The sequence below is a fragment of the Nicotiana attenuata genome, unplaced genomic scaffold (assembly GCF_001879085.1).
Source record: "Nicotiana attenuata strain UT unplaced genomic scaffold, NIATTr2, whole genome shotgun sequence".
Lineage (NCBI taxonomy): Eukaryota > Viridiplantae > Streptophyta > Magnoliopsida > Solanales > Solanaceae > Nicotiana > Nicotiana attenuata.
The window spans coordinates 150,501-173,654 of record NW_017672148.1 but is presented as its reverse complement, the minus strand read 5'-3'; the positions used below and the strand labels follow the sequence as shown (position 1 = coordinate 173,654).

The 23,154-nt window shown below is 36.1% G+C and overlaps 3 protein-coding genes across 5 annotated transcripts; 1 reads left to right on the top strand and 2 right to left on the bottom strand.

The window, feature by feature from the left end:
- The first annotated feature begins 4,898 nt into the window (after positions 1–4,898).
- On the top strand, positions 4,899–11,504 carry LOC109212060. Of its 3 annotated transcripts, XM_019375677.1 has the most exons (5): positions 4,899–5,455; positions 6,155–6,380; positions 7,846–8,081; positions 8,197–8,998; positions 9,154–11,504. In XM_019375677.1, the coding sequence occupies exons 2-5, from the start codon at positions 6,305–6,307 to the stop codon at positions 11,262–11,264; spliced, it is 3,225 nt and encodes a 1,074-aa protein (XP_019231222.1). In that variant the 5' UTR covers positions 4,899–5,455; positions 6,155–6,304; the 3' UTR covers positions 11,265–11,504. The 3 variants fall into 3 exon arrangements, with proteins under 3 accessions (XP_019231222.1, XP_019231224.1, XP_019231223.1); XM_019375679.1 differs by lacking the exon at positions 6,155–6,380 and having other exon boundaries at positions 4,899–5,202; XM_019375678.1 differs by lacking the exon at positions 6,155–6,380.
- A 2,611-nt stretch (positions 11,505–14,115) lies between these two features.
- LOC109212062 (putative pentatricopeptide repeat-containing protein At1g69350, mitochondrial) lies at positions 14,116–17,447 on the bottom strand. Its single transcript, XM_019375682.1, has one exon. The coding sequence runs from the start codon at positions 17,413–17,415 to the stop codon at positions 15,100–15,102; it is 2,316 nt and encodes a 771-aa protein (XP_019231227.1). The 5' UTR covers positions 17,416–17,447; the 3' UTR covers positions 14,116–15,099.
- Positions 17,448–18,252: 805 nt separating this feature from the next.
- LOC109212061 lies at positions 18,253–22,916 on the bottom strand. Its single transcript, XM_019375681.1, has 9 exons — positions 22,808–22,916; positions 21,834–22,232; positions 21,685–21,744; positions 21,392–21,486; positions 21,064–21,236; positions 20,124–20,236; positions 19,172–19,217; positions 18,824–18,864; positions 18,253–18,742 (listed from the first exon to the last, which is right to left on the bottom strand). The coding sequence occupies exons 2-9, from the start codon at positions 22,158–22,160 to the stop codon at positions 18,587–18,589; spliced, it is 1,011 nt and encodes a 336-aa protein (XP_019231226.1). The 5' UTR covers positions 22,161–22,232; positions 22,808–22,916; the 3' UTR covers positions 18,253–18,586.
- Between the last annotated feature and the right edge of the window lie 238 nt (positions 22,917–23,154).

Genomic DNA, 23,154 nt, shown 5'->3' with positions numbered 1-23,154 from the left:
TTTTCGAAAATTTGAAAAACTCCAAAAAATCTATTTTTCAAAAATTTCACTCAAATCACTCACAAAACTTCAAAAACAACCCAAAATTATATTCATATCCAAACACAACTCTAAATTTCAAATATCATTTTCACTTAAAATTTTTTTCCACCCTTTTATGGAATTTTACAATTCTTATGTCCAAACGCCCGCTTAGTCGGACCCCAATGTAAGTAATGAACTCCTAATAGGGAAAAAATTAAATTGGGCTGCTACAAAATACCATGTTGGTACGTCAAAATCTAATGGTATTTTGTACTTGCTTATTTTATTATTACACAGTACAGTACAGGGGCACCTAACCAAAAGCTTACAAATTATACTTTAACTTAGTATAGACCAATCAGAATAATCAAATGTTATCTTTCTTTATTTTGCCTCACTACTTCAGTAAATATACCTAAACTCCGAGGGCATTTTAATAAAAGTACCTAAGCCCTAGAAGAAAGAAAAAGAAAACCTTTTTAGAAACCTCATCCTACCCACAGTGACAGTGGGTCCCACTTTAGTCTGATATCTTAGTACTCTGCTACAACACCAAATTAAGTATATTTAGATAATTGAAACAACACTTAAAAAGGCAAAAAAATTAATTGAACCCCATTAATACTCTAAAATTGTTAAAAAATACTATTCTTATGAATTGTAATGAACAATTAGCTTAGAAGGTTTATCGAGTTGGTTGTCTTATTTGTTCAACTGTTATGCAGACCTGAATTTAGTGATGAATTTGATCTCCCGTTTTGCCATAAATTTGACTAAAATTGAAAATATTGTTGGAGGTGTAATTAGAAAGATTGAATAATTGAATATATTGACTAAGATGCATAATTAGAAAGATTGACACGTGTAAGCCAATAATTTGGAGGTGTAACGTAAAAAATATTAAACTGCAAAGTATGCTATCATGTTTGTAATGTTAACTAAGAGAGTAATTTGAATAAAAATATTTTGGCATTTATCATTGTATATTTGTATTTCTCAAAACATTTATTGATGAACAACTTTAAATGAATAGACTAAGCTAGCGTTTGGACATATATATGGTTGAAACTTGAAATAAAGTATTTTTGAAGTTGTGTTGAAAAATAATTTTTTAAAGTTGAAGTTGTGTTTGAACATACATTTTACTTTAAAAAAAATTAAAGTTTTATGCGTGGAAGAAAATATTTCCACTTTGTTATCCGTGATTCGAGGGCCTTAGCGGCGTATTTCTCGAACGTAGGACTTTAAGCAAGACATATTTGACATGTCTTTGATCTCTTAATGAATATTCCAAGAGTTTCATGGAATTTCGGAGATCTCATATTTGATCTCTTTGTGCATATTCCGAGAGTTTTTGGAATTGCTGAGATTGTCTTTGAAGAACATATATAGCCTTATTTATAGGCATGAATTAGGGTTAGGGTGGAGTAGCCACCAAATAACCCTAATAGACTCCAAATATTTCAAGAGTTGTCTTAAATTTAGGATTTATCTTGATCTGTTGAAATTTCAGTGTCTACAAATGCCTCCTACTTCAAGGTTTGTCGAGGCGTAGGCTTGTTGAAACTTGAAGACAGACTTGAAGTACCCGACCATCACAACAGATAATCTTGAAACTTGATGTTTTTGATTTGTAGGAGGAAGAGATGAATGGCATAACTGGTCTCACTGGGCGTGCCAATTTATTTGCAACAAATTATTTGTGATACAAAAATAAATCGTAACCACAATATAAATATGAAGAAACACGATTTTATTGATAAACAATGCGGGTACAATTCTGTTTATCCCTTGATTCTTCCCTCCGCTTTGTTATCTGTGATTCGAGAGCTGAAGCCGTGTATTTCTCGAATGTAGGATGATGCTGACCTCCTAGGGATGTATTTGATCTCCAGTTTCTTGAACTAGTTGATTGTCAAGAAGCATCCGGCCATATTTCGATCTCTTTGTAAATATCCCAAGAGTTTATGGGATTTTGAGACGCCTCTTCAAGGGAATATATATCCCTTTATATAGGTGTGAGTTAAGGTTTAGGGTAGAGTAACCTCCAAGAAACCCTAATAGACTCCTAGGATTTCAAGAGTCCTGTAGTATCTTTAATTTAGGATTTGGCTTGATCCCTTAAAATTTTGATGTCTACAAATGCCCCTACTTTAAGGTTTGTCGGGGCGCAGGCTTGCCGAAACTTTAAGACGAGATTTGAAGTACTCGAACATCGCAACAAATGGTTTTGAAACTTGAAGTTTTTGATTTGTAGGAGGAAGAGATGAAGGGCAGAACTGGTCCCATTGGGCGTGCCAATTTGTTTGCAACATTCGCGATACAAAAATAAATTGTAACCACAATATAAATATGAAGAAACACGATTTTATTGATAAACAATGCGGGTACAATTCTGTTTATACCTTGATTCTTCCCTCCGCTTTGTTATCCGTGGTTCGAGGGCCTTAGCGGCGTATTCCTCGAACGTAGGACTTTAAGCAAGACATATTTGACATGTCTTTGATCTCTTAATGAATATTCCAAGAGTTTCATGGAATTTCGGAGATCTCATATTTGATCTCTTTGTGCATATTCCGAGAGTTTTTGGAATTGCTGATTGTCTTTGAAGAACATATATATCCTTATTTATATGCATGAATTAGGGTTAGGGTGGAGTAGCCACCAAATAACCTTAATAGACTCCTAATATTTCAAGAGTTGTCTTGAATTTAAGATTTATCTTGATCTGTTAAAGTTTCAGTGTCTACAAATGCCCCCTATTTCAAGGTTTGTTGAGGTGTAGGCTTGCTGAAACTTGAAGGTGAGACTTGAAATACCCGACCATCACAACAGATAATCTTGAAACTTGAAGTTTTTGATTTGTAGGAGGAAGAGCCATTTGGTGTGCCAATTTGTTTGCAACAAATTATTTGTGATACAAAAATAAATCGTACCCACAGTATAAATATGAAGAAACACGATTTTATTGATAAACAATGCGGTACAATTCTGTTTATCCCTTGATTCTTCCCTCCGCTTTATTATCCGTGATTCGAGGGCCTTAGCGGCGTATCTCTCGAACGTAGGACTTTAAGCAAGACATATTTGACATGTCTTTGATCTCTTAATGAATATTCCAAGAGTTTCATGGAATTTCGGAGGTCTCATATTTGATCTCTTTGTGCATATTGCGAGAGTTTTTGGAATTGCTGAGATTGTCTTTGAAGAACATATATAGCCTTATTTATAGGCATGAATTATGGTTAGGGTGGAGTAGCCACCAAATAACACTAATAGACTCCTAATATTTCAAGAATTATCTTGAATTTAGGATTTATCTTGATCTGTTAAAATTTCAATGTCTACACATATTAATCTTAATTTATTCATCGAAAATATAATTAATACTCATATGCTCTTTACTCCAAAGACAGCTTTGAAAAAAAGAAGTTAATTCCTTCTTAATATCTAAAAAACAAATATAACGAACCACAAGAAAAAGGCCAAAAAATTAATTAAAATGGACTGAGAGAGTATACCCAAGTGATAAATTAAGGTAAAATTCTGTTTTCATTTATTAGGATTTAGTGCTAGCAATATGTGTAAAGAAACATGTTATATGTTCATTGTTTCGGTGGAGCACTCGGTCTTTTTTACCATTAAATAATAATTATCTCATTTTGTCCGTTAATTACGAAATTAAAAGTCACAAACTGTCACATTTAATAAGCGAAAGGATTAATCAAACTCTATTCAAATAAAATCGTCGAATATATCACAAGAATAAGCACACATTAGAGGCAGAGCCAAGATTTGAAGTTTATGGGTTCTAAATTTACCATGGAACTCATAATTTATATTAGTTATTAAGTTTGCAATTAAATATATATATATATATATATATATATATATATATTTAAAGATTTTTCTAGTACAAATACAATATTTATGCATAAGTGACCGAGATCGGCCGAACCCGCACCTCACAGGCTAGCTCCGCCTCTGGACATAATACAAGTACAACAACAACAAACTCGATGTAATCCCGTAAGTGGGAGCTGAGGATGATAGTTTATAGTATGTTTTATCCTTACTTAATAAAGATAGAAAGACTATTTCAGATAGACCATCGGCTCAAGACAAATATAATCACAACAGTAATCGAAAAAATACAGTACCGGAGAAGCTATGAAAAGAAACAGGAATAACGGTGAGATAATAAGATAAACGAAACACAAAGAAATAACTGATAGTAATAAAAATACAAGAAAAAGAAAATACTTGAATGATATAAATACAACATGTATGAAAAAATAGATGCTCGATATCTACTAGTCTTCTACCTTAATTTGCAATTTCCACACACAAAACAAGTATATAATTTATAGTTATATACTAGTTACTCCTGTTCACTTTAAGTGATTTTTTTTGGCTCTTTTCATACATATTAAAGAATTCACCTTTTAATATTAATTAATAATGAAATCGACCATATTAGCCTTAATTTGCTCATTGGAAATATAACAAATTACTCCTAGGCTCTTCACTCCAAGGACAACTTTGAAAAGAAAAAGTTAATTCCTTCTTGATATCTGAATAAATTAAATATTATGAGCCATAAAAAAAATACCAAAAAATCACTTAAAATATACTGGGGTGACTAGTTTAATAAGGAGACAAGAGAGGGGCAAGGGGTATTAAATTTATTTCATTAATATCTGTACCAAAAACAAGGAAGGTGGAGAGAATCTAGAAAATGCCCCCATTTCCTTTTCATTTCCTTAATAACACAGAAAAAAATTATTAATTATTAATTAAATAACCAATAAGGAAATCATAGAAATAGAAAAGTAGCAGTATAAGTGAAGGGAAAAAAAAAAGCAGAGAGGAATAAAAAGGAGACCGGATGTTGACAAATTTCATGTCACTGTTCTTATTAGAAGCAAACCAAAGCAAAGCAGCTTCTGTTTGTTTGTGTCAAGATTTTCTTATCTGGGATCTCTCTCTCTCTTTCTCTTTCTAACAACAAAAATATAGTACACAAACCTTTGAAGTCTTATACAACTTCTGTCTCTTTCTCTCTCTACTTCTTGTTCTTCTCTCTCTAAAAAAAAAAGAGCTTTCTTTTTTTCTCTTTTTCTGAGAATTAGAACCAAGAAAGAGAAAAAAAATTCTTGTGTGGTGGCCCCATCAGATGTAAATCTCCAATCTTTTTATTCAGTTTCATTAGGATCTGAAGTTTCTTTAATTCAATGCTCTACTTGTTTCATAATTATTATTATTATTATTAAATATTTATTTCCCATTATTTTGAGTTAATAATTCCACTTTTTTTGGGGTCACTCAATTTATCATGATTCTTGAGTTGGTGAATTACTTCAATTTATGTTCATTGTTCAATCCATGAAAAGGGTATTGAGAAGAGTTGGTTTCAAGATGTGGGGTTGAGGTAAATTCTTATTATTATATATTTATTTGCTTTTAGATTTATTCTTATTTGACTTTTAAGACTCCCCCAAGAACAGAATATTTCTATTTTTGCTTTGTTTAGTTTAATTAATGGTTTTGGATTCTAAAATTATGAGCTTTTACATTTTTCTTTGTTACTTGCAGATTTGATTAAGTTCTTGGATTTTACTGGTGATCTTATCTATTTTGGATCTTTTCTAGCTTTTGTGTTTATAATTTCTACCTCATTTACTCTTCTAATTGAAAAAGAGTGGAACTTTAATTGCTTATGAAGTGGTTGATATTCTTAAATTCATTTATTTGTCTGAATTTGGTAGGAAAACTATTACTTTTAGGAAGAAGAAAAGTGGGGGTTAAGAGTTTAAATTGCATGAGTTAAAGATTGAGCCTTTATTAGAAAAAAGGTCCTAGATTAGTCATTTAGCTTTAACTAAATTTCCAATGTGACAAGTAAGAAGTTCATAGTGAAAGTGGATTACATTAAAATCCAATTTATCTGCTATCACAAGATTGCCTGTCTTCATTATAGATTACGGTAATCGGAGAGTTTTGTATTTCAGTGCTGCTTACAGACAAATTTCCAGATAAATTGTAATCTTATTCGCCGTCTGTTATCTTGTTTGTTTCCTCTGCTATCCTTGGACCCTACATTGTGATTCCTTGTTTCTGTGTGCTATAGGGAGCAATTAGTTTTTAAGTCTTGAAATGCCCGGGAATGAATTCACCGCCGTATGGCTGGTCGGCGATTACTAGCTATTCGGCTTCATGCAGGCGAGTTGCAGCCTGCAATCCGAACTGAGGACGTGTTTTCAGTGGGTTCTGTTGGGAAATGATAAATGGCCTACTTAACTCAGTGGTTAGAGTACTGCTTTCATGGGGTGCATGTGAACATAAATTTGACAAAGGTGTGATTGAAAAAGTATATGCAAGTCGTATATCTTGGTTTCTGAAAGAGTGTGAAAACTTCTCGAGTTTTTCCACGTGTTGCTGATGAGAATCGTGCAGAGTGTGTGTAATACTCGGGTTGCTTTGATGCAATTTGTCTTTTGATAATTGTTGTGGTCAGGTTTCTAAGAATAACTTTTATAGGTCCCTTCAGGATCATTTTACTTGGCGGACAAAAGTTGTATGACCGAGTGTCCAAGAATTGTCTCACGTTAAACTTAGGAAATGGTATAAAAGAGAAGTGCACAAGTTGAGACAATGCAATCTTCTACGCCTGGAGATAATCTTGCATGTGCTGACCCGGCATCTTTAATTTGTAATCTATTCAATCAATCCTATGAGAATGTTGACAAAACATTAATTGCTGATTAATGTAAAGGGCTTGAAGTTAGATTTTGGTAGATATACTTGAAGCAGAATAGCTCCCCTCCCCCACCCCCACCCCCACCCCATATAACTGAAAGATTCTTCTTCATGACAATATCTATGCGTTTGATCTTCTCTTCATCAATTTTTCAAGGCGCCCTGATATTTTTATTTTGTTTAGGGTAGGCCCATCAATGAACATATCCACTAGTTGACAAAATAATATGTCTTTCGAGACAAAGTTAGGGGTCCTCTAAAATTAGAGAATATCGAATCCTCGTACATACCCCTACACGAACATACAAGTCTCTAAGCATAGTTAAGAGACTCTTGAGAGCACCGACCTTACATAAGTGTACCAACAACTTAGTCTTAATTGCTACTAGTACTGTCGCCTACACTGATGCTGTTTCATTTTAGCTAAGTCTACGTAGGATGTAGCTAAACCATCTTAGGATACCTCTCTTATCATCTTTGTGTTCTACTTGTTCATAGCCGTTCTATAGTTTTATGTTTTTTTCCGAAGCCATTCTATAGAAATTGACTTTCACTTTGTTAGTATCTTCTTATCATATCACACTCCCATAGCACTCCTCCTTTTCACTCCTGTTTTAATAATACTATATATGTTTTCATTCTCCTGGATGACTAAACTTGAATATTTGAATTATCTGCATTTAGATACCAAAATCCCATCTACTCTCACTTAGCTTTCACTTTGCTAAACGTGCGGTATCCTAAAACCTTTACTCTCTAATATGCATATCTATACTTCCAGTTTTGGTTGATTTTAACTAGCTCCGTCACATACTAAAAGATGTACATAATAATATGTTTACCCTCTCAATGTTAACGTGCTTTACTTAATGCCTATTGGAGATTGTAATGCTGTTGGTTTTGCTGTTATGAGTTGGGATCATATGTGCATAAATATCATGTAGGGACTGAATATCTCAATTCTGTTTCCTTGTGATCATACATCTTTTTAGAACAGTTTTGAAGTTTATTCAGAATAAACTGCTCGGTTTTAATTAAATTCTCGATTCCTAATCTTGGCAGGAATGGGAACACAAGTGCACTGTAAAGGCTACTTAGCAAGCTATTACTCTATGAGGGACTTTAATGAGGACTCTAATAGCAGCAGTTGGCCCCTATTTTATGCAGATAAGACCTTACCGAACGGTCAATATTGTAATGGTTTCACGTCAAGGACTATAACTGATGCATATCGAGGATATGATAAGGAAATTCTGAAGCAGAAGATGCTTGAACACGAGGCCATATTCAAGAATCAGGTAATTTTGCCTTTTTTTTTTCCAGAAAAAGTTTAATTGGAAATTTTAATTGCCCTTTTTTGCTTTGTTTCATCCGGCATTACAAAAATATGCTTATGCAAAGGTTTGGTTGTAGGTGGTGGAACTTCATCGCCTTTACAGAATTCAGAGGGACATGATGGATGAAATTAGAAGGAAGGGAATGCATAAACTTCGCTCATCGATGGAGCCATCATGTTCATCTAGTCACCTAGGATCTCAAGTACCATCTGAAGATGCTCGGAAATGGCACATAACAAACTTCCCCTTGGAAAATTCCAGTTATACTAGACCATCTACATCTGGTACTGACATTGTTAATTCTCCCTTTAGTTCTTCAAAAGGAAATGGTGTACAGTCTGGTCGAGTTCAATTGCAGAACGGTTATTCTTCAAAAGCCTCTGATGTTTTGGAGACTAGGCCCTCGAAGGTCCGGAAAAAGTTGTTTGATCTTCAACTTCCAGCTGATGAATACATAGATACAGAGGAAAATGAGCCGTTGCGAGATAATGTAGGATCTTCATTTCCCAGTTATCCTGCTAATGGAAATTATATAGTTGCCCGAGAGAGTGGAACAAAATTGTTTCTTGGTGGTGGTGCAAAGAGCGATAGCGGAAAAGATGCTTCGGCATCCAATTCATGTTTGAGAAGCTCTATTGGGTTGGCTGATCTAAATGAACCAGCGCAGCTTGACGAAGCCACCTGTCCTGCTGCTTTTCTTGGTTATGGTAATAATCATAAAGAAATTAGAAGCACAAATGCTTCTGCAAGATCAAATCCGCCGTTTGTGGCTTTGCCTTGGAATTCCAATTGTGCACGCCCGAATGACTCTTTAAGTAACGTATATGCTGACAGTAGAACCAAAGAGAGGGAGTGGTTGGCATCGGCATATGAAACAGGTAACAGTTCCTTTCAAAACTTCTGCATCTTACTCGAGTTTAGCAACTTCCGGAGTTCATTTCTACCTACTTTGAGTTAGTGACTTTTGAGAGAGAGAGGTTCCTTGTTTCTTGATTTCTGTGATGATATATAAGGGGTTTGTTTCAATTTGTAGGTAACACCAATGGTAGCTCGGCTTCATTTCCGAGAGGTATTGGACAAGAGAAGATACCTGCAGCTTCCCATCAAGCAACAGTAATGATTAACAAAGCCTATCAACCGCCGGGAGTTCATCCAATTCACCAAAGTAAGGATGGCATTTGGAAAGATAGAGCAGGGCATAGTTTAGATATCTCTCACAGAAATGGCGAGCAGTCCAATTATACTCATGGTGAACCATTTGTTACTTCCAAGATGGCTAGTCCATATCCATGTCCAAGTTCCTCCGACTTTAGCAGTTCGTGGCCACACTCTGTCTCCCCGTGGGAGAAGCCAAGCGGTAGCTTTACTCAGAGGTTATCCTCAATGCATGCAAACTCATTCTTCAACTCTTCTGCAGTAGTTGGTAAGGGTTCACAGTCATCTCAGAGCCAAATTGGCGACAATTGGCATGTGAACGGCAGTTCTAGGTTGCATCCTATCCGTAATGGTTTTTACCATGGGTCCTCATCCGGGACCAAAGAATCAATTCACTTTCCTACAGCTGCTTTTGACTCTTTGAACCATATTAAGGGGGACCATTTTATGTCTCAGCGCTCCTCTAACAATGCATGTGAGAATTTTCTCATTAGCTCTAACAATGCGGATGTTGTGACATCTGGAAAAGGTTTCGACTTAAATGAACTATCAAAGAGTGTACTTAGTGAAGAACTTCCTAGGCAAGGTGTTGAGTTTGGTGATGAAAAAAGAGAGCCTCAAGATCCGGTAACAGCTTTGCCATGGCTTAAAGCTAAAGTAAATGGTAAAAGTGAGGGCGTCAATAGTAGGATAGGTGGAACTTCAACAAATTCTGGCTTTGTCCAGGCCTACTCAAGCCCTTCTTTTTGCCAAACACCGATTGATCCGTCAGTTTCTGAAGATCACCGCATGAAGACCGCAAAAGAAGGGGAGACGCGGCATATAAGAAAAATTCTTGGTGTTCCAATCCTTGATATTCCCTCTGCTTCCAGAAATGAGTCATCATCACTTGTTTCCACTTCCGCTACTCTTCGTTCCTCTCCCAAGAGAGAGAGTATCAGACATCAAAGGAGGAGTATGGTGATTGACATTAACATAGCTTGTGACCTTTCTGAGGTCGAGCCCGAGAAACCTGCTGCTGCGGAACAGATTGTTACTGAGAAAGTTATGGAGACAAAAACTACGAACATCAAGAATCACTTCGATTTGAACTCATGTATTACTGAGGATGAAGAACCAGTTTCTGCTGAGAGCAATAAGGCTAAGGTGAAGACTATTCTGGATATAGATTTGGAAGCCCCTGTAGTTATGGACATTGAACAGGACAGTTTGCCTGGAGAAGAAGACAAGCAACGTGAAGCATCTTTGCAGCTACCTGACGATAAACCTGAGCACACACAGGAGGAATTACTCAGGACTGCAGCAGAAGCTATAGTTGCCATCTCATCGTCCAGTCAATGCATCTCCGTAAAGGAAACATGCAATGATCCATCCGATGATCCTCTGGAATCCCTACGATGGTTTGTCGATGTGGTTTCTTCTTGTGCAGCCGAGCTTGATGGCACGATGGTTGCACGTTGTGGTTCTAAGGAAATAGATTACTTTGAGGAAATGACATTGCGACTAACAGAAACGAAGGAGGAAGATTATATGCCAAAGCCTTTTGTTCCTGAATTCCAAACAGTGGAAGATGGAGGGGCCAGTTCACTAACAACCCGACCCCGAAGAGGGCAAGCAAGGAGGGGAAGGCAACGAAGGGACTTCCAAAGGGATATCCTTCCCGGTCTAGTTTCATTGTCAAGGCACGAGGTGACCGAAGACATTCAGACGTTCGGAGGGTTGATGAGAGCAACGGGCCATACTTGGAACTCCGGTTTGACAAGAAGGAACGGGACAAGAAACGGAGGTGCTAGGGGAAGGCGGAAAACAGTTGTGGTCGCCACCCCTGCAACGGTGTTGACCACGACGAGCTCTCCGCTAATGCACCAACTTAATAACATTGAAGCTAGTTTGGAGGATAAAAACCTAACAGGGTGGGGAAAGACACCTAGGCGCCCGCGGAGGCAAAGATGCCCTGCAGGTAATCCTCCGGCTGTCCTGTTAACTTAAACACGAGCAAAAATGACGTAATATTGTCGATTCATCATTTATAGAGATGACATTTAACGGATTTAGGGAGCTTTGTTTATGAGTTTCAGGAGTGAGAGTTTTTAGCTATATGGGGATTGTTTTTGTACATGTCTTTGTTTGCTCCATAATTTGGAGCCCCCATTATTATGTTTCTTACATTGGATTACTGACCTTGTATTCAAGAGGATGCTGCTGCTTAATGTCTCGTGTATTTATACAGCATTTCTTTAGCTGTGTATTAATGCTATTCAGTGCCTCTTGCAGAAATGCAGGGTAAGGCTGCGTACGATAGACCCTTATGGTCCGGCCCTTCCCCCGGCCCCGCGCATAGCAAGAGTTTAGTGCACCAGGCTGCCCTTTAGTGCTGCTGTTTGGTTCCACATGCTTTTTCCTTAATTTTAACATCTAATTCTCATGAGATTTGGCCATTTGATCTTATGAGAAATGCTATTATTACTGTAAAGAAACCAAAGATTATATTTGAGAATGAATTCTTTATTTGCTTTTTCTAATAGAGAAATAGTTTGGATAACATCATTCTCAATTTAACGCCCAAGTAATTTTGTTCCTTATGTTGCCTTAATTTCTCTGTTATTGCATATTAGGCAGAATAGCCGAAAGAATAATACCTCCTTCATTAATAAAAATAAATAAAAATCTCTTTCTAATTTTATTTTCTTGTTAGCAACTAATAATAGTAACATCAGTAGTCGAATAGCTGATTTTTTTTTGTTTGTGTATATACATTTATATAAATTTTATACATTTTGTGACTGTCGAATATAGATAATTTTGGCTGCGGACTAAAAGTGATCTAATAGATTTCCTGTTTGGGCCTACAAAGTACTAGGTTGGACAATGTACTCCCACGTTTTGACCATTGTTCGGATCTCCACTTCTTTGTCTCTGTGGCTGATACGTAATCGGTTTGTGTCCAAAGGTGTGGATCATCACAAGAATCCAAAAGATTACGTGTGTGTCTGAATGGATGGAAGTCTTTGTCCTTTTTTTTTTTTTTTTTTTTTTTTTTTAAACCCGTGGTTTCCGGGCATCGCTTTGCGAACCCGACTAGCTATATCCACCGGGACCCGCTGTTTGAATGCGTGCACCACGGTTAGTTCCACGGGGCCCTGGAGACGCGGCCGGTTTGTAATGCCTCGAGTGGCCCTACAGGGGCTCGAACTGGCGACCTGAAGAATATATTTTTGGAGAATATATTTTCTTATTCGGCTGTGAGTGAAAAATATTTTTCGAAAAAATAATAAAAAGTTTCACAAGTTGTAATGTGTTTTGATAAAATCTTGAGTACCAAAGATTAATAATAACGTCTAAGTATTAGTGGGAACAAGTAACATGAATTTAAATGTCAAAGTAGTTGTACGGAAAATGACTTCCGTCCATAAATGAGAGTTATTTTCCTTATTTTCATGGATAACATTTATGACATACCAAACACACCTACAAATAGAATCTAGATATTATTAGATGGTCATTTTCAACTTTCTAGAGATATAGCACTAATTCTATATCTAGGAGTTTCAAGTAGGGGTGTACATAGGTCGGGTTGGTTCGGATTTTATAATTACCAAACCAAACTATTTGTGTCGGGTTATTAAATCTAAAGACCAAACCAAACCAATAAAACTCGGGTTTTTCACTCTCGGTTTTTCTCGAGTTTTTGGGTTATTCGGGGTTTTTCGGGTTTTTTTTCCTGTAAAATCTTCGTAGAAAAAATATATAAATTGTGCTCAAAATATTTCTTTAATCCTAGTAAGATACAACTATATAAAGTATTTTTCAAGAAAATAATACAAACTATGAGATGTGTCATGGCATTATCCAAAAATATTCAACAATAAAGACAATAAAATTATGTATAATAAATAGTGCTAATTAAAAAGCCATAATAAAAATAAACATAATCTAAAAGTACTAAGTCATGATAAAATAGGTAGACTGATAAGGGAGTATTAATTACATGACTAAACGCTAAAGAAAAAATAAAAATAAGTTATGCATTTTTATCTAAATTATTGCAAAACAAAAAATAGATATTCAATACATTTCCGTTCGTAGCATTGAATTGAATGTCTTTAGTTAGCATTAGTACTGTTTAGGATTTTGTAAGCATTATTTAGTTTATTACTGTTAATGGCTATAAAACTTATTGGAACATTCAAAAGTTTCATGTCCAACATTGAAATAATACCTTGAAAGATAAAATTATGAAATTTTTTAAGAAATATTTATAAATTACATCACAATAAGTATATTTATATATTAAATATATCTAAAATTTCTATATATGTAACGTCGGGTTGGTTTGGTTTCGGTTTGACTTTCTTTAGTTAAAACCAAACCAAACCAATTAGGTTCGGTTTTTTTTTTCCAACACCAAACCAAATCAAACCAAACCATAGTCGGATTTTTTTTCTCGGTTTGACTCGAATTATCGGGTTGGTGCGGTTTGTCGGTTCCCTTTGTACACCCCTAGTTTCAAGTTTTGATTTCCATCGTCTCTTTTCCCAACAATAACTAGCAAATTTGAGGTAATTAACAAAGGGTAGTAGTAGTGTAAGGCTAGTAGTAGTAATAGTTACAGTAACACCAATAATAATAAATCTTTTTCACTTGAGCATGAGTTTCTGTCTACCACATTGAGCTGATTGAGATTAGCCATTCACATTCTGGCACAATTTCTGTCTACCACAAAGCGAGTATCGGACACTGGGTGGGAAACCAAAAAAAGAAAACACGCTTGGCAGATTTCTGACAACTTTGAAAGCAAATTATTAAGTGCTAAGTTAGAAATTTGTATAGAATGAGAGTTTATTACACAATTTCTTTGATGTAACTGATATTGTACACCATATTAAATTGTCTTAACCAATGCCTTCAAACTCTCAAGAGGAAATAGCACAGGAAGAGTAAAATACAGAAATAATGACATAGGCTGATGCAGTTAAATAGAACCCTGCATTTTTTACTAGGGGTGTACATATGTGAAATTCACTACAATATGAAAAATATTAAATTGTGAACGCATAGTGTAAAAAATGTAATGGATTCAGAGGTAAGAACCTAAAGGTTGAACCCATCAAATATAAATCTTTCATCCGCCCACCTTTGTAACAATTGACTTGTTTACCATATGGAGAATCTGCTGTAGGCCTAAGAGAGATTTGTGCTGACCACTTAATGGAATAAACTCACTAAGAGAGATTTGTGCTGACCACTTAATGGAATAAACTCACTTGACAACCAGCAAGTTTACTGCAACAGCATTGCTAGCATTGGCTTCACACTTGCAGCAATGTCTTATCAATGTTTCAAGTAGAAAGCCATGGTTCCATGCCACATCAGAAAGTGGATTATGGACCCTACTCTTTGATCTCCATTTTTGTTTCCATTCTAGTGTTGGGTAAAACATGCATTTCATTCGAATTCTCGTCTTTCTTGATTCGGCTTCATATGACTTATGAGTTTCATAGTAGTCATCAGGACCGTCTGCTTTAGTATAGTGCTGTCTGAATGCCAAGGCTGGTTGGAGTTGACAAGTCGGCCCTGGATCAAGCTTTTGGTCTATCCATGAGAATAGCTACTTGACAGAAAGAGAACAATAGTAGTGAGCTCCGTAGCAGACATAGTTCAACCTTGGGAAGCCGTTGAAGAGTCTCCTGATGAACCAAAACAGAGCTATCCCTCTTAGCCAGCGTTTGTCGGATCAGCAGTCACTTCCAGTTCAGAGCCTGTATGAAATCAATATTGCATCTTCCCAGACAAATCAGTTCTTTAATTCCAAAACCATGGAAAATCATAAGCTGGAGATTTCCCTTTTTGAGAATGAGTATGTGTCATCTGCTTTGCCAGTATGTATTCTTTTCTCAACTTCGATCATACTATACCCATCGACCTTTCTCAAACCTAAACATCGCATCTTTGACCTCACCACCCTACTTTCATTCCATTCTCCCCCTTCTGCATATATGTTCGATAATAAGGTATAGTATCCAGTATCATCTGTCTGCATGTTTTCAAGCCTTTGTTGAATCATCTTAATAATATCCATTCTCTTGTGAATTCTACATCCATTTACTAGGGCACCCCAAATGCTAACATCTGCAGGGAATGGCATCGAAATGATGACTTCATATGCTTTATCTATATCACCAGCTCGACTCAGAAGATCAACTAGACATGCAAAATGTTCGGGTTTTGGTTCAATGCTCAAGTTAATCATCATACTGAAGAAATATTTCCCTTCATCCAGAAAACCAGCATGGCTGCAAGCAGACAGAATATTTGTTAAAATGATGTCATTTGGTTTTATTCCACTATTTACCATTTCATGAAAGAGTGAGATGGCATCATCGATTTGACCGTGCATTCCATAACCACCTATCATGGCACTCCAAGATATTATGCTCCTTTCCGACATATTGTCGAAAACTCTCCGAGCCATCCGGAGGTCTCCACACTTAGCATACATGTCCGTCAGAGCAGTATCAACATACATATCCTGACTCACACCAAAGATGATTGACTTGTGGTGAAGCCATTTTCCCTTCTCCAGCCATCCTATAGCCGAGCATGCTTGAATTGCAGCCAAGAAGGTCACTTCATCCATTTCACTCGAGTTTGAGTATATCTCATCAAAGAGATTGATAGCTTCACGAGAGAAACCATTTTGTGTAAGCCCACACATCATTGAATTCCAAGTCACAACACTTCTTCCTTGTGTGCCCTTGAATATCAAGAATGCACAATCTACAAGTCCACATTTACTGTACATGTCAATCATGGAATTCTGGACAAACTCCTCAGTTGAAAAGCCAGTCCTAATAACATGGCTATGAATTTGACACCCAAATTCGGAAAACCCAATATCTCCAGAAGCTGAGAGGACACTTGCCAGAGTATACGAGTCCGGCAGTATTCCTTTTCTTACCATATCCACAAAAAGTGTCAATGCATTCTCAGACAATCCTTCCTGCACGTAACCCGATATGAGCATATTCCACGACACAATACGTCTGTCTTGGGATGTATCAAATACCTTGTGGCAATCGCTTACCTTGCCACAGTTTACATACAAGTCAACCAAGGCTGACTCTAGAAGATCATCGCCACTATCTATAGCATTTCTAACTATAAAACCATGTATCGACTTCCCTTCCTTTAGCCAACCTAACCTAGCACAAGAACATAAAACAGACATCAGAGTAACTTCATTGAATTCCACATCAGACTCATGCATCTTAACAAACAACGCTAATGCATCCTGATAGCAACCGTTTTGATTGTAGCAGGAGATCATAGCTGTCCAAGTATAAGTACTCTTATCAACAATATTATCAAAAAGCAATTCTGCACTACCGGCATCGCCACATTTTCCATACATTGCAACAAGCGAGTTCGTCAAAGACCCATCACCCCAAATACTGTTTCTTAATATATAACCATGAACAGACTTCCCAAGTCTCCATAAACCCAACTCACCACAAGCCTCAACTGCACTAAGCAAAGCCACAGAATCTATCTCAACCCCTTCCCTAACCAAATTTCCAAATACCACCAAACCTTCCCTAACTTGTCCATTCCTTACATAGCTCGAAACAATCGAACTCCAAGAAACAACATCTCTTTCAGACATTTCATCAAACACTTTGCGCGCACAAGCCGTCCACCCAAGTTCACCATACATACTCAACAATGCAGTCTCAATAATAGGATCAGACTCAAACCCACATTTCAAAATCCTTCCATGAACTTTTTGGCCAATACCCAAATCACCAATTGCAGAAATAGCCCTCAACACTGAAGGGTAAATAAAACTATTTGTTTCCTTAGTGTGACAAACCATGTTGTTATAAAGAAAAATGGAATCTTGAAAACAGTTATACCAAACATGGCATTTAATTATAACACTCCACATGAAAGAATCTGGATTTGGGTATGTGTAAAAGACAAGTCTTGAAGTTTTAAGGGAACCCATTTGGGCATAGGACTCAATAAGCTTAGTGGAAGGAAGTGGGTCTTTGTGGAGACCATTAATAATGAGACGTGCATGGAGTTGTGCTAAAGATCTTGAGTTTGAGCATGCTCTGAACAGTGGCATATACTGTATCATTCTTCAATTTTGTTACTTGAAGTTTGCTGATTTTCATATTTGTTTAGAGTTTTGGAGGGAACAAGAAATTTATTTAATATGTATAAAGTATTAATTTAAAACCTAATAATTTATTTTTAGTGTCAGCAGTCAAAAGAAAATTGTACATGTTTTTAAGGTATATTGCGTAAAAACTATTTATAATAAACTGATCAATAGCTTGAAAAAGATTACAATTACAACTAATCATAGTATGAAATATTCATAGGATTTGGATCTTTTATGCGCCTTACAATTTTTTTTTTTTAAAAGAAGAAGAAATGATATTACAAAATCTCCTGTTTTATTTACTATTTTTGTATTATTTGAGAAAATATCATATTATTAAAATAACAATTCTATTGGACTACAAAGCCAAATCTCAATATAGTGCAGACTAAAGGTGAAAGATTAATCTGATATAACATGTCATTACCACAATTAATGGGTTATTATACCCCACATGCTATAAAATAGTACCTTGTAATAGACTTTTAAATGACTTGATAATGTTAAAAAAATTATACTCCTATTATTATGCCATATAAAATATTAAGCCTCTTGGGGTCGAGCGAGAGAACGGAAGAGGGTAGGATCCATTATTCCGTTGTATGAAGAAAAGAAAATATACATTCCACTGTATCCAATTAATATTGATGTTTTTAATTGTAATCTAAGTATAAAGAAGAAAGAATTAACCCAAATAGCCGTCCACCCAACCATTTAAACTAAAAATAGTCGGTTGAGGCATAATTTATGTATTATATGTGTATAATTATGTTTAATCAATGTGTAATTCATGTATATGGCTAAAAAAAGTAAACAACGAATATCGCCGGCTATTAGTGTAAAGATCCGAAAAGTGGGAACAATAACCATACATCATTAGATACATTTTACTATTTGTTCTAAACTTGACCATTTTCTGCTGAAACTGGCTCGTAATAACAGAAGCTCTATGTACTTTGATCATTATCATCCTAAATCTCTACCACAATACACCAAAACCTCCACAATCGCATGTATTCTAAGGACATTGTGCAGGAAAACATGTTGTGTAGTCTCAAAATGAAGTAACTCGACCATTATCAGGAAAAGGATTTCTCATATATTCAAATCTTGCCCAAGAGGACAGCATTGCTCCTGGTGACACCTAGGATCCTTCTCCACTCTTCTCGTCCTCTGGATCATATGGCACCTCATGCCGAGGCCTGTTGTATTTCTCGCGCAGCTGCTTGATTGGTATGAAATCTCCAGCAGCATCCATCCCAAAAAATAAGAATGAGGTGTAGGGATGATCAAATCTATCCTACACGCGTGTTGCATTTTTAACCAAGTTAGAGATTGAATGACAATTCCGTTTGTATTTTCAGATTGGTGGGATACACACCTTATCTGGTTCGCTGGGGGCCACTAAACTTTCCTCAGGAACTGCAAGATGAACAATTATCAGACTTTCCTAAGAGGTTGATATTGTACAATTCAATACAGTATATGACGAGAAGTTTTATTTTGTGTCTCATACAACTGACACTAGTTGTACGAGGCTTCTTTTTGTTTCACAAATTTGTGGACCCCAATCTTACACTTCTGGGTCCACAAAACTGTGAGACAAAAAAGTTGACTCATACAACTAGTGTCAGTTGTATGAGGCACAAAATAAAATTTTCCGTATATGACCTTCCTTAGCTCAGAGTCTAATCATAAAAAATGCTCATTCGTGTCAAATTTTACTTACCATATGCAACTAACAGATTGGGATCTGTATGTACATCTACCAGCACCTGAAAGCATATCGAATCAAAGCTAAATAGGTCTGAAGTATTAAATAGAGAAAAATATAACGTGGAGCAGCAGCACTTTCGGTCCCTCTTATGCAGCAAAATGAGAGCTGAAGTTTGAAATCTGGATTAGGATCAGGAACTTGCAGTATGCTTAAGAAATTCTCTAAACAAACCCCTCCCTCAGAGTTTACACGCCTTTTTTTTTTTGCCAGAAGATGTAAGTAAAGGAAAGTCAACAAGACAACTAGACTTTTATTTTTACCATTAAAATGTTTCTCTGATGAAGCTCAAACAGATATTGCTCTGTACAATATCTTACCGGCACCTTAACTCTGAATATGAAAAAATTTCACATCACTCAGAATCAATTTTTGAGCTTGTATGCATTTTTTCCAAAATATTTTTTCCAAAATGAGGGTCTAAAGGTAAAACTACCGTACTGTGTTTGTACTGCCAAGTGAGCCATTGATGAAAAGTGTCGCGTATAGTTGACGCTACAGTAACTAGTTGATGAGCAATTGCTAGAGGACCACACTAAAGTGGTAAATTATCAGGTCAATGGGGATAGACAACATCTCATAATTCCCACAAGATGATGAAACCAGGAAGTGGGACTCTAGAGCATAAGCAGTAAATTAAACTTCAGAGTTCAGATATTAGGAGGATAGTGGATTAGAACAAGTAGTTGACAATTTGACATACGCAGTTTAAAACATTATTTGGTCTTTTCTTGGGGATGTGGCTGTAAAGCATCACTGACAATACCAGATCATGTTCAGATAGATAAATTGGATTGAGAATGGGAATGAGGTGATAAATCTTTGTTTGCAGTAGGAACATGAAATTTATGTTAGAAGATCTAGGAAAAAACTGAATTTTTTTATCTGATAAAAAAATGCGAAAAACCTGATAAAATGGCTGATCAGGACCACGGCTCAACTTATCAACTTGAGCAGTTTCCATCCATGAACTTGATTCACAACATATTGGGTCCATCCCACATATTACACCACGATATCCTGAAGTCAGAAGATCAGGTTTCGAATAAACAAGTTGAGTAACACTTACTAATCAAGCTGAATCTGGGGGTTCCATAAATGTCAGTTAAGAGAACGCATTTTCCCCAGAAGGAAGCAATAAATTCGCAAATTGAATACTGATATCAACCTGTACATTGCGAATAACAGATATTCATGCAAGTCATAGCACATCACAGAAGGAAATATTGAGTATCCTCATAGGTCAACGCAACAAATTAGCAAGGTTTCTTTACTCAGTGAGGTTCAGTCCAGTAGTTCATGCAGTTCAATAAAAAAAGTTCTGCCAATCATCAAGATTTGACGATCCCATAAAAAAACTAAATACTAGGCTCCAATTATATATCTGTTTTATCTACAACTCACACGTGAACCTATGTGAATTTGTATATCGTCCTCTTTTTTCTGGTCTTTTGAATTTTAAACAGAATGTTCCTTCCCTTCCACCTTATAGACTATTTCCGAAGAATTTTTAGCCTTTTCCACTTCGTCAGCTTTTCCATTTTCCCTCTTTCAGTTTGTTTGGAAATAAATGACAAGCATGATGATCATCCCTGCTTTTTTTGAAGAAACAAAAAAGGCAACTTGTTGAACCCTGTGTGCATAAGAAGAACTTTCAGCATCAACATATATATAGTACTACTTAGCTTCACAGTTCATCTGCACTATGGTAGTATTAACATAAAGTAAATATTCCCCACCAACAACAATTTAGGGTACCCGTGGCACAGGCAAGTATCTGCCAGAACTTCACCTAAATAATAAAAGATCAATGTAAAAGTTAAACAATTAGTTAGAAGTTTCCATACCAAAATACTTGTGCCTCACTTTCTGGCCTAATCGAAATGCATATTGAGCATTTACATATGCTTGAGCTCTTATTGATGCAGTTAGAGACTCTGCCTCTAGTTTGGAAATTTCGTCTCGTAATTTAGCCGCTAAATCATAGTTTTCACTCTGAACTGCATTCTGCAGGTCTGCACTGGATGAAGCAAAAGCTGATCAGAGATGCTTCAAAAGGGAATACCTCTGGAATATACCATAGCTAGAAGTCCCTTATATTCAGTTCATTTAATACCTCGATATTCGGCACCCAAAGCTCGTAAAAAAGAACAAAAAGAATGTGAGGATGCTTACCGTAGACGCAAGATGCTTATGGCCATATCTTGAGCTTCACTCTTTGAGGCTGATCCCCTTCGGGATTCCTGCTGCTTCAGAACCTCTGTTTCCACCTTCATTAGCATATAAGAAGTGTGCTGATTCTAGTTAGTAAACAATTTTCATTGATCCATTGGCTTGTCCAATTTCAGACAACTAAAATCCAATAAAATTACAGGAAGAACAGTGGCAACAATTGCTTTGATATTTAAAATGGAAAATCAGTTAAAGATGAGAAGAAAACAAGAAACTTAAGATCTCCGTAGTCTAACCTCAGTGAGCTTCTCTCTTAGTTGTTGTGCAATTTCATACTGCTCCACATTCAAGGCATACTGTGATGAAAGCAGGATAGACAACTGGTGAAGCAACAGCCAAAGATATACCAAATAAACTACAACAAATCATAGAGCTAGATGGGAACCTGCACACGTGTAGCCAAGTCCAGCTGGAAAAAGAACATCAAGATATCTTCATTGGCACTCTCGCTGCGCTCACAACTTGCTTCTGAGGCTTGATCGCCCCCTTTAAACAGCCATCCAGCTTGAGCTCTCAAATTTCTCGGTTTTAGCATATCAAAGTGGGTAGACAAAGACAAGCTTTTCCGACGATCATTCCAAACAAAATGACTTCCCCCAAAACCAGTTGCGGTTTCTTTTATCTGTCCAAAATGCCTCCTCAGGTAGGTGGAACCACCAGCTCCGCAATATCTAGAAGTTGCAAGAGTGCTCATTGACATACTCTGCACCATATCTACTGTTGAGGACCCGACTCCAAAGAAGTATATCTTTCCTTTCCGGTCAATCTAGTTTGAACAGTATTTCTGTGATAAATTCAGGGAAACTAAAAGTTAGTCTACTGCCTTGCAGTTGTAAAAGTCAAAATGAGAACTGTCGTAACAGCTTCACAACAATATCTAAATGTTTATTGCAACAACCATGATTTGAAACTAGTTGGACGGCTATATAATCCTCTATAGCCATTCTACTCCATTTTGGTTCACTTAATTCAACCTCTATTTTTGTTGCAACTTCATAATTAACTAACTTAACCTTCAACAGAAAATCATTAAGTCAAAAACGACCTGTAATTCCAAATTCCAATTCAAGCATTTCTGCAATGGAAACTAAAAATAACATTGTTTTGCAGAATAAAGGTCAAAAAAAAAAAAAAAAAGAGAGGAAAAAACGAATTGTATTTACAGCTTCACAACAAGAAAGTAGAGCTGACCAACTATATATAGGAATTTCTCATTTTGTAATTTCAAATTATATTAATTTGCTCAAGATATGCTAAAATTAAACATTTGAACTCCGTAAGTAATGTAATTCCTACACCTCAATTATTTGATTTGAAATAAAGCAAGTGTATTTGTAACTGAGCAAAGAGAATACTCACCTGCAGAAAGATCACCGGAGAAGAAGAGCGGAGCTTCACCGGAAGAGGACACTGTTTATTGCAGTTGCACAATGGCGACCACGAATTTTACATGCTAACCCCATTAGATATTTATTTATTTTTGTTTGTTTTTTCAATCTTTTGTAGAAGCACTGCCACATGGCTCTCCTACAACCCATTCTTTTGAAAATTACTTTTGACCAAACTTCTAAAATTAATTTATTTTGAGAAGTATTAATTAATTTAAAAGTATTTTTAAGCAGATATTAGTGTTTGAACAAATTTTTATGAAGTATTTTAAGTGTATTTTTCTCGAAATTGCTTTTCAATAAAGTATTTTTGAAGAA